Raw genomic sequence first — 19222 nt, 5'->3', positions numbered from 1 at the left:
GCCCAGCTGGAGGCCTGCTGGGGGAGAGGCAGCCACTCCTCAGGGCAGTTCTGTTCTCTTTGGGGAGGGTGGGGCACAAAGGTGACTTCCTGCCTAACCCACTTTGTAACTGGGCTTCTAGCTGCTGGGTGTTCAGAGGGCCTGGCGGTCTGGTCTCAGTAAAGTACAGGTGATAAACACTTTGGCAGGATGGGAATCAGGAGAGCGGGATTCTGACCCTGGTTCTGCTGATGGATGAGATGTGCCCTTCCAGGAACGTCAGCAGCCCGCAGACCTCCCTTTCACTGAAATTGTGAAGTGGAAGAGCTGGTGAGGGTGATCTGAGGGTGCAGATGAGAACAAGCAGAGGTCCACAGGAGATGGGAGAGCAGAGAGGGCTGGAGTGCCCTGGAGAAGGCTGGGTTCATTGACTCAGTGAAGGATGGGGAAGGCTGAGGGCCTTCTAGGTTTGAGTGCAGAGCTGGGGAGTCTGGTGGGCTGCCTCCTTGCTCAGCATGCTGAGTGTTGCCGAGGCCCAGGGAGCCCGTAGGCCCTGATGGAGAGAAGCCCCAGCTTCCCCCATCGGCCATGGCCTTATGCGCTTCCTCTCTGGAGTGGATGCTTGCAGAATCTGGCTGTAGCCTGCTTGTCTGTGCGAGCACCCTTAAATGCTGTGCATGCATAGCACCCTTTCTAATGACCATGGACCACCCTGCCCTGAAATGTGTGTGCAGGCAGCACCCTGTCCTCCTCGACCTTTCTGATGGTCTGTGGGGGTGCTCATCCCACCCTGGTCCTCCCGTGGCCTGGAGCATGCAGTGAATGCAGAGGCGGTTAGAGTGCCTTCCGCCTGCACCTTGGAGCGGACATCAGATTAACTCTGGCCCTTCTGTCTAAACACCCACCAGTCCAAAGGAGAGATCAGAGCCCCAGAACAGCACAAGGCAGAGCCCAACCAGCTGAAGACCAAGCGCCTGAGAGAGTACACCCTCAAATGCCACTCAAGCATGCCCCCCAACAACACCTACGTCAACTTCGAGCGCTTTGCCCGTGTAGTCGAGGACGTGGCTCGGGTGGAACAGGGCTGCCGGGCCCTGACAGAGGCCCATGACACCATCCAGGACGACGTGGAGACCCTGATCTCCATCTACAATGAGAAGGAGGCTTGGTACCGGGAGGAGAGCGAGAGAGCCCGGCACGACCTGTCTCAGCTCAGGTACGAGTTCCGCAAGGTGAAGTCCTCGAAGAAGCTCCTCCGAGAGGACATCCGGGCCACAGGGTCGCGTCTCGGGGGCGCAGCCAGGAAGTTGGACCACCTGCAGACACAGTTTGAGACCCTGAGGCAGGAGCTCTCAGCAGACCTCCAGTGGCTCCAGGAACTGGTGGGCGGCTTCCAGTTGGAGAGTGGGAGCATGGACAGCCCAAGTTCCGTGTTCTGCCGGGACGCTGGTGAGTCCCTTGGGGAGCTGCTCAACAGATCATGCAGCGAGGAAGTCTTGGCCGGCTTGAAGCTCTGAGCACCAGCATCGGGTCACTAATGCATCCTGGATGGTTTGCTGAAGGCTGCTCCCAACTGCCCTGCCAGGCATCGACTCAAAATCTCCTGCAGGGGTGTGTGTCTGTAGCATAGCCTTCCACCTCCTCCCAGAATCCAGAAGCATGGAGGGACTAGCTAGTTATCCTTTCTGTGCCTCCTGTCACCTGCCTGGTTTGTTGGATGACTGGCCGGGCAGCCAGGCTGTTAAAACAATTGCTGTTGAATACCCTTCAGCATTCACTTCTCCCGAGGGAGACAGCTGGCCCTGGGGAGACACTCGGTACTGATTTGTGATAATGCACTTGTTCACATCTCACTTCCTGCTTTACGGACTGCAGGTCTTGGGTACCATTTGAATTAACTAGGGCTAATAGTCAGTCAGCTTGGTGTTTTCCTGCTGCTGATGGCAGAATTTTAAATTCACAGAGAAAAGATTACTTTTCATTTACATTGACATTTAACTTACCAAACATTTATGTTTGTGATCCTTAAAAGAACTCTGTGAGATAGGAAGGTAGGTGGTATTAGTGTTGTTGTTACTGTTATTTCCATGTAACTGATGAGAAAACTGACCTCCAGGGGGAAATGACTCACGCAGGGTCATTCATAGCTAGTTGATACAGATGAAACACAAACCCAGGATGCCTGATTCTAAGATGAGGTATTTAGGGACAGATAGCTTTTGATATAAAAATGCCCTTTAATATTAAAGTTCAGATCCCAGAGGTAAAATAAGCAACTTCATGTATTTTGCCAGGTAATGTGGAAGCCTCATACCCTCTAAGAGATTGTCCTAAGAAGTGTGTCCCAGAAGGCAGGCAGTTTATTGTTCCCATCCAGCCCTTCCCTGTCTGAAGATCAGCCTGAGGAATAGGAGGGAAGGGGCAGCATCTTGCCCTTCTCCACCTTCCCTCCTGTGGCCCAGGGCTCCAACCTTCTGTTGGAAATGAGAAGCCTTTTCTCATGTCCCTAAGGTCTGAAGCAGAGAAGGCAATGGCAAGCCACTCCAGTACTGTTGCCTAGAAAATCCCATGGATGGAGGAGCCTGGTAGGCTGCAGTCCGTGGGGTCGCTAAGGGTCGGACACGACTGAGCGACTTCACTTTCACTTTCCACTTTCACACATTGGGGAAGGAAATGGCAACCCACTCCAGTGTTCCTGCCTGGAGAATCCCAGGGACGGGGGAGCCTGGTGGGCTTCCGTCTAGGGGGTCACACAGAGTCGGACACGACTGAAGTGACTTAGCAGCAGCAGCAAGGTCTGAAGAGGGTGGATATTAAGAGTGGGAAGCATGAGGCCCAGTGGTCCCTTCTTGACCGCAGGCTGTGTGCACCCCTCCCTAAAGACTGGATCATCTCATCTCCCTTTTCCCAGTGGAGGAGACAGCCAGCCAGCTCACAGAGGCAGAGTGTGACGAGTGGGCCCAGCGCTGTGCTAGAAGTTTGGGGGTGAAGCCTTGGGGTGACAGAACAGATTGTATCATTCCAAGGTGCCTCCACAGACTCACAAACCCCCTTGTCAGAGAGGAAGGTAGGTGTTATTCTGAATTTGGTGCTGAGGAAACAGAGAGGGTGTGATTGCCAAGGTCACAGTAGTGGCAAAAGTGGAAGCCTTCCTATGGGGTCTTCTCCTTCCTTCCCCTAGCTGCCCCAGGCTCCAGGGGTTCACTCTGTTGTGGGGCAGGTTCTACCCAGACACACCCATCTATCCCCTTACAAAGAATTTTTTAGCACTTGTCAACTGCTGGGCTCTTGTCCTGACCCCAGGAATACAATGTTGAGTGAAAACAGGTGTTTCCTGCCTTCATGGAGTTTGCAGTAAAGGACTCCACGTTGATCTAGAACATTCTGCAGAGGTAGAACTGCAGCTGGGACATATGCTATGAGAAGATTGCAGCACCGCAGGAGCCTGCAGTGGGGGGTGACCTAGTCAGAAAGGGTGTCCCTGAGGTGGTGACTCTAGAGCTGAGATCAGCGAAGCAAACTAGGGAGAAGGTAGTTTTCCCCACAAAACTGTCATGCCAGGGCTCTGTGCTGGGAGGGGGCCTGAGAGCTAAAATTGCTCAGGCAAAAAGAAAGCTGGAGAGGAGAGAAGAGGAGTATGAGGCAGATGTAGCTGGAAAGAAGGCAGGACCTGTAGGGCTTTGCCGCACTGAGGAGCTCTGTCTCCATCCCAAGGGTCATGGGACTGAAATGGTGCCCAGCAGTCAGCAGCCCGATGTCCCGGCAGGGGTGGGGCTGCCCAGGGAACAGCATAGATGGGGTATGGTTTAGAATGATCCCATGAAACCATGTCTTTAAAATCCTCCCTCCCTTTCTATTACATGCGGGGTCACTTCAAATATTATATATAATATTTGTAACAAACAGTTTTCATCAAGTAGAAGAAACCATATTTTCACCAAATGTAAGATGCATCATTATTTTATGACCCCAAAATAAATTAAAAAAGAAGCCCAAGATAGGAAGTCCAAGAGAAAACCCCAAATACAAAGCTGGGACACCCTCACTGAGAGGGGAGGTGAGAAATAAAGCCACCAGGTAGGAGGGGAAGACAAGGGAATGTGTGCATTTCAGGCTTGACACTGGGTCGCTCAGTCACATCCGACTCTTTGCAAGTCACATCCGACTCTTTGTAGCTCGCCAGGCTCCTCTGTCCATGGAATTCACCAGGCAAGAATACTGGAGTGGGTAGCCATTCCGTTCTCTAAAGGATCTTCCCGACTCAGGGACCAAACCCGGGTCTCCCGCATTGCAGGTGGATTCTTTACTGTCTGAGCTACCAGGGAAGTCCTGACGCTGGGTGGAGGGGTGGAAAAATCCTCCTCTGAGAACAGGAGCCCCAGGCTGGTGGTACTCAGCATCCCTTTCTGCATTTACACAATTTCCTTTCTGCATTTACACAATTAGTGGAATCCAAAAGAACCTCAAGCAAGAAATCTAATGTTAAACAGTTTGAGGTTGGGCGGCCCCGATGGCTGGCAGAAGCAGTGTGGTCATCTCCTGGAGCACCTGCCTTCACTTCAGACCCACAGTAAAGATACGATGCCATTGTTTGAGAGAGGAGTCCTGATTTTAGAGATCCAAAACTGTGCATCTGGGAATCAATGAAAGATGACAAAGCCCTGTTTTCTACGCCCTGTCTGGGAGGATTGATACAAGCAGCCCATCTACAGTCTCTCCAAGAATTTTCTGCCCTGTCACAGGACCGGATATAATCATTTGGCATAAGACACCGCAAAGATTAATGGTCCCTGTGGCCAGGTCAACCAAGTCAAGGGCTTTCCTGGTGGCTCAGGCAGTAAATAATCCGCCTGCAATGCAGGAGACCTGGGTTCAATCCCTGGGTTGGGAAGATTCCCTGGAGAAGGGAATGGCTACCTACTCTAATATTCTTGCCTGGAGAATCCCATGGACAGAGGGATCTGGTGGGCTACTGTCCGTGGGGGCACAAAGAGTCAGACATGACTGAATGACTAACTGTTTAACTTGGCCAAGTCAACAGGTTTCCTAAGGCAAGGAAGCCCTTGATTGAGCAACTCAGGGCAAACTTTCTTGTGAGGGTCAAAATAAAATGCAGTAAAGGAGTAAGCTGTCGATGATGATTTGAATTAGGGAGACTGGGAAAAGAGCAGGAGAAGTGGTTATTTTAGAATCCTAGCATCAGCTACATGCTATCCATGCTGGAGGTTCTCAGGGGTGAGCCATCTGACAGCCTCCTTTTACAGCATTTTATAGGACAGGGTTTGTCTAGAGTCTCCCAGCTCCGGGGCTGACTGGCGTCAGAATCGTAAGTGGATTTCTTCACTGTAGTGCAGTCGTCCTCTCCATGTTCATGTCCAGTCGTGGGTAATAGCTTGTCATTTAGATGTTTTATGAACAGACTCTTTTATTTAAGAGTTTCCAAAGACAAAGTGAAGTGAACTGAAAACTGCCCTCCAAGACTTTCAGGAAGTCAGAGGGAACCATGACCTTCCCCTGCCCCCTGACTAGTCCAACCCCCATCACCCTTTGGCAGCAGAACCTGATGCCAAGGGGAGTCCAAGGAGGCTGGTGGAATGCCCAGCCAGAGGACCTGCTAGACTCCCCTCCACATGCCCACAGCTGGCATTTTAACAGTGACATCAAGAACAGGGCAGAGCAGGGCCAATGGGGCAGGATGGGGTATTTCATTGGCACCTAGACAGACAAAGGCCTGGTGGGGGTTGCTGCTTTGTGGGCCAGCCTGTGTGCCATCACAGAGGATCTTTTCATTCACCAGGCTGTGAATGAGAGGTCAGCTTCTGTGCTCTCTGCTGATGCCATTGCGGAGAGGGCAGGGTGAGCCTGTAACATCTTCCTGAACAGCCGTTCCCAAGAGGCTGGAGAGTTGGCACCTGGGGAAGGCAGCAGCCTTTCCTGCTCTGGGGCAGACACATGAGCCACACAGTCACCCAGCTTTGTGTTGGGAAAGGTGGAGATGGTGTGATGGTGATCCATGCTTCTGCAGAATCAGGATGATTTTAGCAAAGGGAGGGAGCAGAGTCATAATGGTGGGAGAAGCCAGAGTCTCCTCTGTGAACTTCTCTCCCCACACCACCCACCCACCTCTCCAGGTGATTATGAAGGTGGTGGCTCCCCACGTCACTCCTTCAGGCAGCACAGTGGTCCCATGCCAGGGAGAGCTGGCTTTGTGCTCAGCTGTCATGCCTGCTGTCAGCATACACGTCTGTGGAACTGAATGGCCTATTCTCCTTTGTCTGTGAAAACTCTTGGCCTGTGAAGAAGATTCTTTACCCTGGAGAGGAGACCCAGCAGCAGGCATATTTGAGGAGTGGAACCAGCCAGTTCTATGAATAAACAGTGATTGCACCCTGGCTCTGGAGGGAGGTGACAGATAAGGACAAGACAACCCTTGAATAAAAGACTCAGTGTCTGGGACAGGTAGGGCCCCAACCAACTACGAGTGAGAAAGGCCATGTTGAGTGATAAAACAGAGGAACCTGAGATTCCAGAAAACAGGAGGGAGTTGAGCTCTGAGGAAAGGTAGGGAGATGGCAGGGGTTTCCCAGGTGGCACTCATGGTAAAGAACCTGCCTGCCAATGCAGGAGACATAAGAGCTCAAGGTTCAATCCCTGGGTCGGGAAGATCCTCTGGAGGAAGGCATGGCAACCCATTCCAGTATTCTTGCCTGCAGAATCCCATGGACAGAGGAACCCTGTGGGTGGGCTACAGTCCATAGGGTCACAAAAGAATTGGATATGAATAAAGCGCTTAACATTCTCAAAAGGAGGTGGCAGAGGGCATAAACATTCTTTGGGTTGGGGTGGGGGGTGTGTCTTCCACCAACACTCCCCTCCCTCTATAACCTTGGGAAGTTGCCAGGCAGAACTTGAAGGGATAGGATGAGTTCAGATTGTGATCTGGAACCTAGAGCTGTTAAATGGAAATTAAAGGAGATTACAGAGATTCAAGAGTGTTTGTGCTTTTAGCTTTTCATTATGGGAGATTTTCAAAACTTGCATGGAAGTGTTAGCGATGGCTGAGTGAATTCCATTTATCTATTACCCAGCTTCAAAGTATTTTAAAGCAAACTTCAGACTCACTTAACTGATAAATTTTCCAGCAGGAATCTCTTATAAAGCATTTCTTTTTACCATGACCACTGCACCATGATTGCCTCTGACAAAATCAAGAATAATTACTTGTTACCATCTGTATGCACAAGCTGGACTGACATGCCCCCGCTCTTCTCGAGGGTCTCCTGCTATACCCAGTATGTTCAAATCAGGATTCAAACACAGTCCACACGTGACAGTTGGATATAATGTCTCTCAAGTCTCTTGTCTTCAGTACTAGAGGGAGAGCTTTTGAACCTTTTCTTGGGAATGAAAAAGTTGCTCAGAAAACTGAACGTCCTGGAGAGAAGATGAAAAGGAAGAGTGTATGCATGCTGAGACCTGACTCGGAAAAGTAAGGTCGGGTCAGGCAAAGAAAGGGGCGTTCTGCCTCTTTCCATTGGCATTCTCAGTAGCGGGACAACCTGCAAGCACACAGCCTTGCTGAAGCTTCCCCCACTCAGCCATAGGGAGGCAGACTCAGGCCTTCTTTCCTGGGTAAACAGAGAGGTAAGGCCAGCAGGGCTCCAGCCAGCAAAGCAATCAGCAAAAGGGAGAGGTTGCGATGCCACCTACAGAGGAAGGAGCCACCTACACAGGGAGAGGAAGGACAAGGCCCAGAGTGATAGTCCTGGGCGAACCAAGAAAGTGGGTGCTCAGCTGTCTGTGGCTTTCAGTGGAGGATGGGGCTGGAGGAGTGACTCAGGTGGAGGTTTGAAAAGTTGCAATCTGTTTGCAGTTTCTAGAGAAGGCTGGAAAACCAGGATTCTTGTCTTTATGCCTGGAAGGATGTCTGCTGCTTCATCTCTCTGCTCTGTGGATGTTAGTGCTGGCCTAGCTCTCCACAGCAGACATTTTTTTAAACTGGAGGATAATTGCTTTACAATGTTGTGTTGACTTCTGCTGTACGACAACATGAATCAGCCATAAGTATACATATATCCCCTCCCTCCTGAGCCTCCCTCCCACCCCACCCCTATTCCCACTCCTCTAGGTCATCATAGAGCACCAGGTTGAGCTCCCTGTGTTATACAGCAACTTCCCATTAGCTATCTATATTACACGTGGTAATGTATATGGTTGGAGGAGGTTGGTTGTATGTGCTTAGTTGTGTCTGACTCTTTGTGACCCCATGGACACAAAGGGGTCCTGCCAGGCTCATATGTCTATGGGATTTCATAGGCAAGAATACCAGAGTGGGTTGCCATTTCCTACTCCAGGTAACGTATATATTTCAAATTATATTCTCTCAGTTTATTTCATCCTGTTCTTGCCCCCACATTCATGTGCACAAGACTGATTTCTATATCTGCATCTCTATTCCTGCTCTGCAAATAGGTTCATCAGTACCATTTTTCTAGATTCCATTTATGCGTTAATATAAAATATTTGTTTTTCTCTTTCTGACTTACTTCACTCTGTAAAACGGCTCCATAAAGGGCTTTTCCAGAGACATTTGTGTCTGCATAAACAAAACCTGACTTTAGCCACAGAGTTCTGTCTTCTTTTCTCCCTTCTCAACATTTTTCTGTGACACTAAACATAGTCCTAGGAGCCTGGTCAAAACTGCCCACACTGGTGTCACTGAAGGACCACAAGTCTTTGTTTGCAGAAAGGGGAGGGTCAGGAGAAGGTGGAACAAACCCCATCTCCCCTCACACCCTCAGTTTAATCCAAAGTGTTGGGGTCACATTCCTTCTGGAACTTATGTCACTGCAGAATTTACATCTCTCTGACTTCAAGACCTAGAGACAATGTCAGCGTTTGGTGAGCCTCTTAGCAACCAGCAAGGGCCATTGATTGGGAAAGGCCAGCCTGACAGGTTTATACACTCTTCCTTGGAGTTCATGCTGTTTGCACAGACAGGGGCCTTGAAGTGACTGCATCACCTTCCAGAGCAGCCTGTGGGAATGGTCCCGTGTGATATTGCAGTTGGGCATCTTTGCTTAGTGGCTGACACTGCTGGACCAGTTGGAAGGTGGGATTCTCACTAATGGGATTCCTCTGGCCTGCATGTCGACCTTCTAACCATGGGGTTTAGCTAACTCTCCCCTGGCAAGGGAGCCAATCAATAAGTAGACAAGAAGAGGTCCCTTTGGTCCCAGAGTCTACTAATTCCAGCTCATCAAACTCTCCAAGTGCAAGAGTGTTCCCTGCCAGGATTAGATTGGAAGGAAGATAGCAGATATTTGTGAAGTTAGAGGTGGAAATGTTCTGTGGGTGGCAGGATACCAGTGACCTTGGGAAGGAGATACTAGTTGCTGGGAGGTTTAACAACTGAATAAACACAGAATAAAAGGTCAGGTAGTGACAGGTCCTGTGAAGGACTAGGGCAGAGGCACAGTGAGTTGCATAGGGCAACCAATGTGCTATTTTATATAGGGTGACACTGGAGCACACACCTGAATGAAATGACAAAGTATATACAGTAAGATCCCGAGACTTTGGGTTCCTGGACTAGCAAGCAGACCCGTGCAATGAAGGCCACAGGGATAGGAAGGAGATGGGGAGAAAATCAGATGAGAGAAAGACCCAGACAATACAGGCCTTGGGTTTCTTGGTGAGCTTTTTGGGTTCTCTTGAGAGTGCCTGGAAGCTGCTGGAAGGCTTTGATGCCAGGAAAAGGCAGGATCAGAACAGACCAGTTTGTCCTCTGCCCTCTTTCACGGCTATCTTGCTGGGAGGACCTAAACCCAGGGCTGGGTTCGCGATGGGGGAGAGACAGTTAAGGAAAGAGCTGAGAGAGCAGGACATGAGCTGATGGTGCCCTCAGCGCCGCCATCCTTTTCTCTTCTCTCTCCTCTCTGCCTCCCTCCTTTTCCTCCTCTCTTCCTTCCTGTATTCTTTGGACCAAACCACTGTGTCCCAGGTTGGGAGGGTGAATAGCCTCTGGCTCTCTCGTCTCCCCTCTGTGTCAAGGTGGCATGAACTCTCCTCCATGCTCCCTGACCTCCCCAGGACTCTGTCTCACCCCACTGGCCCCCCAGGCAGAGCTGTGGGGAGTCAGGGTGTCGTGACACCCTTCCCCAGTCTCACAGCTGGGTGGACACAGGTGCCTGGGCCTCTTATTGGCGGGAATGAGCAGGTCCTAGGTCCTGGGACTTTGTTCTGGTTTGATTCTGCTGCAGCTCAGGGAAACAGTTCACCCATACGGTGCTTCCGCACCCACCGCCTTAAGCTCTGCATCAGGAGTAGGTGATAGGGAACACTGACAGAAACATGAAGAAAATCATTCCTGTTATTGGCCACTAGTGGGAGATGACTACTGCGGAGCTGACCAAGAGAGGTGCTGTGTATGATAAAGGAGCACACGTGTTTGGGTCATGTTGGGAGAGACATTGTTTCTTAGAAGTTATCTTGGAAGAGGTCATAATTGGATTGGGCTTTGAAACACGCAGAGGCCTTCCTGGAGGAGGGACGTTGGATGAACATGGAAAGAGCCTCCTGCCAGATGTCAGGTCCAGAGCAGTGTGCACCAGCCATCTTCCCCGGCTTCCACAGACATCTGGCGCCACGATGGCAAATAAACAGGCATGGAGGTGTGCTTCCAGTGTGGTTAGGAGACAAGACCAGCATCAGGAATCCATGAGCGGCCTCACTCACTGAGGTCACTGAGGTGCAAAAGGTGACACTGCTTTGAGGAGGCTGTCAGAGCAGAGAGAAAAAATAGAGCTGGAAGGGACCTTATGGACGAACTTGGGTGGTTCATTTTCTTGAGGTCACAGACCTTTAAGAATCAATCGAAGCTACTGACTCTTCTCAGAGGAAAAATATGTCTGTACCTATACACTAAATTTTTAAAAATTGAGATATAATTCACATACTATAAAATTCACTACTTGAAAGTATACAGTTCAGTGCTTGTTAGTATATTTACAGGGTTATACAACCGTCATCACTATCTAATTCCAGGACATTTTCATCACCCTAGAAAGAAACTTTATAACCTTTCATAGTCAGTCTCCATTTTCCCCTCTCTCCAGCCCTAGAAACTACTAATCTACTTTCTTCCTCTGTGGATTTGCCTATTCTGGATATTTGGGGCATTTTATGTGACTCAGTTCAGTTCAGTTACTCAGTCGTGTCTGACTCTTTGTGACCCCATGGATTGCAGCATACCAAGCTTGTTTATGTGGTTAGAATTATACAATATGTGGCCTCCTGTGTCTGGCATCTTTCACTTACTATATTGTTTTCAAAGTTTATTCATGTTGCAGTATGTATTAGTACTTCATTCTTTTCATGAATGAATTTTTCCATTTAGTTCTTCCATTGTATGGATAGAGTGGGCTTCCCTGGTGGCTCAGTGGTAGAGAACCTGCCTGCCAATGCAGGAGACACAGGTTTGATCCCTGGGTTGGGAAGATCCCCTGGAGAAGGGAATGGCTACCCACTCCAGTATTCTTGCCTGGAAAATCCCACAGACAGAGGAGCCTGGTGGGCTACAGTCCATGGGGTCACTAAAGAGTCAGACACAGCTCAGTGACTGAAACAGCAACCTGGGCAGACCACGTTTTTTTTTATCCATGCATCAGTTGATGCACATTTAGGTTGTTTCCACTTTTTGTCTGTTATAAATGGTGCTGCTGTGAATATCCATGTACAAGTTTATGCACTAAAATCTGCAGATCATTTCAGGAGGTCCATAGAACCCCTGAAACTCATCTCTTGGATTCTTAAATTAGGAAAATCTTGTTTCTGAAGAGGCAGGAATTCACAAGGGAATGAGCTCCTTACACTGGAGTCCATTAAATATGCCCACTTTTAATATCAATTAACTCTAGTACTCTTGCCTGGAAAATCCCATAGACGGAGGAGCCTGGCAGTCTACAGTTCATGGGGTCACAAACAGTCAGACACGACTGAGCGACTTCACTTTCTTTCTTTCTTATATCAAAATAAAGTTATTTTAAAAATAAAATAATTTTTAAAAAGATGGACTGGAGAAGACAGGAAGGCTATCAGTAATCTATTACTATTTATTGAGCAACTCTAAGCTAAGTACTTCACATCCCACAGTCATTTAATCCTAAATAACCCTGTGACACAATGTTATTCATTATCCCCATATTACAGATGAGAAAATTGAGACTCAGAGAAGCCATGCCAGGTTTCTTGGAGAAGTCAGAGCTTAAGCTGAGCCTTGACTGCCAGGCAGTGAAAGGAACTACACATCCCATCTCCTCTCGATCTCCATCAAAGCCCTTATTTCCTTCCATTTATTTTTAAATGGAGAACTAATGCCCCATCTGCTAGCAAGGCATCCATTTTACTAAGCCCAGAACTGACCCAGTTTATGGTGGGCATCCTTGACTGCTGTACGATGACTCTTCCCCAGAGGGATCCCCTGCCTCCTGCTCTTTCCCTTTGTGTGGGGGCAAGCCTCCAGTCCAGCCAGTGTGCCCATCTAGCTGTGGTAATAATAGCTCAGGGGCGCCCTAGGCATCTCTGGAACAGCTGAGATTCATTTGGAGCCCTTGCCCTTAGTGTGAGGTCCTTCTGTGTGTCGTGTCCAGCAGGCAGGTCCCAGGGTCAGGCTGAGGGTGGCATGTGGTCAGGGGTTTAGCTGCTGTCCGAAGCCCAGTGTCAGCCACCATGCTCTCTGCTTTGTCTCCCAGCCGGTGGACAGCCAGCAAGCCCTGATGCGCAGGGAGTCTGTGGTCAATCTGGAGAACTTCAAGAAGCAGTATGTCCGCCGGCGGTGGAAGGTGGGTCAGGGTTTAGGGGTGGGCGCCGGGGGCTGAGGTGGGTTCCTGGTTCCTTCCAGTCCCCCCAGGGTCTCTGTGCACATCCTTACCTGGCGGTTCCCCTGTGCTCCCTCCCTCAGCTCTCCTTCAGCATTGTCTCCTTGTGTAACCACCTCACCCGATCCCTGATGAAGAAGGTGCACCCAAGGCCGAAGGAGGAGCTGGTGGGTAAACACAGTGCTCTCTGAGGGCGCAGCCGTGACCTGGGAGGGGCTGTGGGGAGGGGAGGGGCTTCGCTGCTTCCAGCAGGCTCCGCACTGTGTGATCAGCAGAGGCTGTGTTTGCAGGCGACCCCTGGGGTGGGGCTGGAAGAAGGGTGCTCCAGGAGGGGGGGTGCATGAGCCTCTAGAGGCTCTTGAATCCTTTCCTAATGGGCTTTTGGAGGGACTGCTGCTGCCATTCCACAGCCCCAGCTTCCCCGGAGGACCTGTAGCCTGTGAGGGGCTGCGGGAACTCTGGACAATGAGACTACCACAGGCGGGCAATCCAAAGTCAGTTCCTGATAATCCAGATATCTGCTTTAGAATGAGAGCTTTAGATTCATTTGCCAATTTTCCCACTTCTGCTTTGCTTTAGATTACCAATAATAATAATATAATAATATTTAGATGATATATTTGATTAGCTTGTTGCAACTTTATGAACATTTAAAATGGGAGACTTATAAGTCCAAGACCATGGCCTCTGGAGCCAGACTGCCAGGATTCAAATCTGCCACTTACTAGCTGTGTGACCTTCAGGAAATGACTTAACCTCTCTGTGCTAAATGAAATCATTTGTACAAAGGGGTTAGCAATAGTTCTTACCTCACAGGGCAGTCATGAGGATTAAATGATGACATATTCTTCGAGTCTGGCATTTTAAGTGCTCAATACTTATTAGCAGCTATTATTGTTTAAAATCCTCTTGTAGACTCTCAAATTCAGTGCTGGTGCTACCAAGTGCAGTGTTAGTATTGTGGCTGGTCAAGGGTCCCTGACAGACCCTCCTCACAGCTTACCGAGTGTGGTGACGGTCTCTCGAATGGCACAGGTCGGGAGAGAAGGTGACTCCCTACTCAGGAAGAGGCCATGAGGCAGCAGCCTGACTGCCAGCCCTGGGCAGCCACGGGGCACACAGCACTTAGGCTACATCCCAGGTCTTGGCACTGCCCCGTGTGTCCCCCACCAGCCCGAGTTCTTCTTGAGCTTGGGGAACTGGAAGACTTATGGCTTAGAGACCCATAAACTGTGGGCTTTGGCCAAGCTGTGTTCCTTCTCTGGCCACCTTCCTTATTTGCTATAAAAGGGGACTGGAACAGCTTCAGCTGCATGCAACAAATTGTGATAAATTCTCTTTTCATTTTATTCTGTTACAAATATTTTTCTAATTTTCCTTGTTCAATACAACCATCATTTAAAAGCGGACATTTAATTTCTAAATACGTAGAGTTCTTAACGTTAAAAAAGAAGTCAGGAGGGGGACTGGACTTGCTCCCTCTGAGAATCCCTGGTAATCACAAGCAGATTGTCACCCAGCTTACTTTGTTATTGTTTGGCTCTGACTCATGCTAAAAAGTTGCAATTCAGCAGAGCTTGTGTTATTTTTATTGTGATAGCCAGGCTAGGTCCAGGATGTATTTGGCTAAAGTTGATCTTGACCTTGAATTTCGAGCTGGTTCAGGCCAAGGGAAAGAGAGGGGCCCCTGAGTAGGCACACGGCTGACAGCGGGCACACCTCTCAGGCTGTTGGCCTGATACAATGCTGGCCATTGGGAAAGAGGAACAGAGAGTGATTGAAAATAATGTAAAATTCTTTCCTAATTTTTGTCTATGTGTGAACATTTAAAATAGTTCTCCTTATACGCAAACACACAGCACCTGATATCAACCCAGTGGCTTACCCTCTAAGTAGAAAAGAAATGGGTCCCAGACATCTATTATACAGCTTTCCCAAAGACATTTTCCTTAAAAAAAAAAAAGAAAAAGAAAAATAGACACATTCTTTTGCTTAGGAAGCATTAAAATTTAAAATCTGAGGACTTCTCTGGTAGTCCAGTGGTTAAGACTCCATGCTTTCACTGCAGGGGGCATGGGTTTGACCCCCAGTCAGGGAATGAAGTTCACGCACGCCACAAGTTGTGGCCAAAAAATAGGAAAAAAAATACAAAAAGAAAACCTTTAAAAATATATAAATAAATGAAACTGTACGTCTGACAATAGATTTTTCTATGATTTACAGAAGTCTTTCTCAATTAATACTTCTTTCAATAGTTTTAAGTATTTAAATAGATGCATGTGGAATGAATGAAAAAGGCACGTTGACTTCCAGGGTGGCTGCCTCTGCTCTGGCTTAGCTATGTAGGAGCTGATAGAATCTGCTTTACTCTTTTTCCCTTTCATAAAAATGGGGCACAGAAGCCATTGGCCCGGAAAAACTACATGTCAGGACTGGCTAAAGGTGCAGCCTAAGCCAGTCAAAGCGGAGGGGGTGAAGTGGCCGTCAGAGCTTGGGGAGGTCCTGCTAGCCCTCCTTCATTCTCTCTAGGCTGACGTCAGGAGACCCATCAGTCCACTGACCAACTAGCCAAGTGGTCTTAATTATGTGGCAGCCACAAAGGACACCAGATATAATTTTCATGACTATCTTTTGGCCTCTTCTGGTGCCTGACTTCCCCTAGGGGCTCTGCCTGCTTTCCTTCCCCCGGGAAGGAGGCCTCCAGGCAGTTGGTCTGGCCCTGCTTCGGGGCTCCCCATCCCTATCTCTTCCACCCCTGGTCTCTGGACAGAGCAACAGGCTTCCCCTCCAGGTTCACCTCCCTGGTTTACAGGCTCCTGACTCAGGTGCATCAGCCCAGGTTGCCCAGCATGACCCCATTTTTGGCATCTTCTGACCTTCTTGCTCTGGGTTTCTCTCTTTTTTTCTTTTTTTCCCAGAGGAATTGTGAGAGTGACACAGAGGAGGAGATCGCCAAAAGGAAAGCCCTCCACCCCCGGAGGAGGAGCAGTACCTCCTAACGGACCAGGCTCTAGGTGGTCACCAGGGAAGCTCAGGCCCAGCAAGTTTCCTTTCTCTGCAGACTCTTGGACCCCGCTTGTCACCAGCGCCTGAGCATTCTGCAACCCTGAGCACTTTGCAAGAGAGATGGGCATGCAGGATTCAGAAGGATTTGCGGGGGATCCAGGAGATCCTGGGAGCTGTGGCTCTCTCCTATGGAGGAGATTCCAACATTCCCAAAGCCCTTAATTTTCCATAAAATGGGCTTTCACCTGTCTGCCCACCTTAGAACCTGGGATGGGATGTGGCCCTAAGAAAATGGTGTAGATGATCATCATCACCATCATCGTGGGTAAAGGTCAGATTTGGGCAGCTTTCCTTACAAGATGAGGGAGTTCAGAACCAGCCTGGTCAAAAATGATACCAGGAAGACAGACACCTCACCCATGGGCAGAAGATACGGAGTGAATGTTGGGGTGTGAGGGACCAATCCTGTGACCTCCCAGAACCCACACGGAGTCAGCGTGTCATGCTGGCCAACTTATCAAACCTCCTAAAGCAGCCCATTGCCAGCCCACTGTGTTGTCATTTTTTTCACTTTTATTAAACTTGTTTACCTGATGCTCAGCTTCTTTATGGGCTATCTGCATCTGGTTTTCTTTAGCTCGGGTGCCTATGACTCTGGGGAGCACCCAGGGTTGGGGTGCTGAATGGACAACACCTCAGAAGGTCATATTGAACCACCTGTTCTGGACTGCAGGGTGCCTGCCTTCTACATCTTTCCCTAAAGGTGTGCAGCCCAAGAAAACCAGCCTGGATGCCAGCATAGCATGCCTGTGTTCCCTCTGCCACAGGGACCATCACCTCTGCTGGTACCACAGAATATTTGAAGATAGATATTCAAAGAGGTAGTTAAGGAAAATGAGGTCATTGAAGTGTCCCCAGATCCAATATGACTGGTGTCCTTATAAGAAGAGAAATCAGAAGAAGAATGTGTGAAGAGACAGCGAGAAGGCGGCCGTCTGAAAGCTGAGGGGAGAGGACTCAGGAAAACCAACCCTGCCGAGACCTCGATCTCAGACTTCTGGCCTCTGGAACTGTGAGGAAGTCAATTTCTGTTATTTAAGCCACCCAGACTGTGCTGCTTTGTGAAGGCAGCTCTAGAGAACTAATACACCTGCACAGTGATGGCCAAGATAGGGGCAGGGGGCTTTCTGAGGATATGATTGGAGAAGGTCAAAGAAGGACCTACAGGGAGAAAGGAGAGGAGAAAGAGATGGATTACCTGGACCCTTGAGTGAATATGGTTGAGAACCTTAACCACATAGGAGTTTGGGCCCCGCTTTCTAGGCCAAAAGAATGGTGGTGCTGACCAGAAACCCAAACCGGAAGTAAAAGGGGTCAAGGTAAGGCACCAAGACTGAGAAAGTACATGGGAAGAGGTGGAAGGAAAAGGAGAGAGGTTCCGGAAGGTGAGTGAGGGGAAACGTGCCAGGAAGCAGAGAGGGAAAGAAAATAAAGGCGGAAAGGGAAGGGCACAGGGAAAGGAGAGGCAATCCTTTCCCGTTGTCAGCAGTGGGTTTCAAGCACATTGTGTGAGAGCATGGACAGAGCAGCCCTCACCCAGTGGATGGATCTGGAGCAAAATGGCCCCACAGGATCAGAAAGTCAGTCCAATTTCAGAAAACCTTCCAACCAGAAATGGAGTGACCTGCAAGCTTGTCGAAGAAAGCTCTGCTGTTGCTCTGTAGTTCCTAGACATCCCAGTTCTCAGGAGGATCCAGCTCTGTGCCTCCCTCTAGCCTCTGGAGGACAGCCAAGGCCAAGAACCACTGACTATGTTCAGGGCCCATTGGTCCTGGCTGTGGCTGAACACACAAATCAGCAGAGAGTGCTCTAGAACTAGGGTTCCCAGGAGCTCCCAAGAAGTAAGAATGTGGTAGTGGGGAGGGGACTGCCCACCTGCTAGGAAAAAAGAGGAGTGAGTGGCTTTTACAAATCCAGTCTTGAGTTTCCAATCATGACCAAAGGGCAAGCGTTTTGGAACTTGTCTGGCCCAACTACTGAAGAGGACACTGAGGCTGAGAGAGAGGAAGTGACCAGTTCTGCTTCACACAGCAAATTTGTGAAAGTGCCTGATGAGAGCCCAGACTTCCTGATTCCTAGAACAGTGCTCATTTCTACAACTTGATGAACTGCAGGAGACTTTTCAGGAAATGGATGTACCCTTTGCTTTGCGTCATCTTAAACATGCTCTCATCTGTTCTTTACTGTTGTCTGTCTTGTCGTTCATTTCTTTGAAATAGATGAAATGGTCACACTTGCTTCTTTTCAAAGGGCATTGCCCTTGAGCAGGGACAGCTTGGTAGCCAGCCTCCATGGGCTGCAAGTCAGTCAGTGAACTGTTGTTTTTGGACTCACTCCGTATGCCTGGGACTGTTCTAGATGGGGGGTTAGAACAATTAATAACACGAAGGTGACACCTCCCCTAGAGGGGTCGACATTCTTTAAGTCCTGGGAATCCAGGACTCCATCCTGCCCATAGGCTGCTCCTCCCACCTCCTTCCCATCCAGGTTATATAAAGCCCTGTTGCCTGAGTTCTCCCCCACCCCCTCCGCCCACGCCAGCTCTCTGGGGTTCAGTGGCACTCACTGGGTTTCCTGAATCCCTCAGGAAGCACAGGAGCAGGCAGTGGGCAGAGGGGGACCTTTGAGAATATGCACATCCTTTGAGGATGACTTTGATAACCAGTAGTCTGAAGCCAAACACCTGTGCCAATCCCATCCGGGGGTCTGGTCCCTGTGGCCTCTGGGCTGGCAGATGGCTGGTGCCCTCCAGGTGTGAGGAGGGGTGGAGCAGCTGGCCCAGGGGAATCGGGTGTGCTGGGTTGGTTCTGAAGAAAGCTTCACTGACCAGTTGATACATCAAGAGACCATAGCGTGCCCTGAGGCAGATGGAACATTTCTAGTGACGAGAGCTGTGCTCAGTTAAAAGGCAGTCTTCAAAGAGTCTGAGGGTACCCTGTGCCTGTGTTTGCAAGATGCTGCATTAATATTTCACAAATGCACCTATAAATATTTCAGTGCTCTGCATTTTAATGTCAATCTCACTGGTTTTCCTGACTCCGGATCTTAGATTTCATTTGCCTTTTCCACTAGCCTTTTCATTTGCTTATAACCTTATTTTGGAAGGAGATGAAGGCCATATCAGATGAAATGAACCACAGAATCTCTATGAAAGGAAAGTAGGTAGGTACATACAAAAAGAGCTAAACAGAGGACTGGGACAGTGTAAGGAATTTCATCTGGCACAGGCTTATAGAACTTTTCATCTGGTGCCCCCGTTGATGTCATCCTATCATTGTTCAGTTCACTGTTGCTGCACC

The 19222-nt window shown here is 49.2% G+C and overlaps 1 protein-coding gene across 6 annotated transcripts in view; it reads left to right on the top strand.

Annotated features, from left to right (window-relative positions):
* DAPK2 (death associated protein kinase 2) overlaps positions 1–16457 on the top strand; it is a 132361-nt gene extending 115904 nt beyond the window's left edge. For 2 of the 6 annotated variants that reach the window (XM_055435676.1, XM_088839681.1), the window contains exons 10-12: positions 12732–12821; positions 12941–13024; positions 15776–16457. In XM_055435676.1, the coding sequence (XP_055291651.1) occupies positions 12732–12821; positions 12941–13024; positions 15776–15856 (255 nt within the window). In that variant the 3' untranslated portion in view covers positions 15857–16457. Of the gene's footprint in view, positions 1–887; positions 1591–12731; positions 12822–12940; positions 13025–15775 lie in introns of those variants that run through there. The other 4 variants (XM_088839680.1, XM_088839682.1, XM_055435674.2 and 1 more) reach the window with 4 other exon arrangements.
* Positions 16458–19222: the final 2765 nt, after the last annotated feature.

This window comes from Moschus berezovskii, chromosome 9, assembly GCF_049115385.1.
Source record: "Moschus berezovskii isolate FMDL1 chromosome 9, NW_MosBer_1.0, whole genome shotgun sequence".
NCBI lineage: Eukaryota > Metazoa > Chordata > Mammalia > Artiodactyla > Moschidae > Moschus > Moschus berezovskii.
Note: the sequence above shows the minus strand (reverse complement) of the source record. Positions and strands in the feature narration are given on the sequence as shown.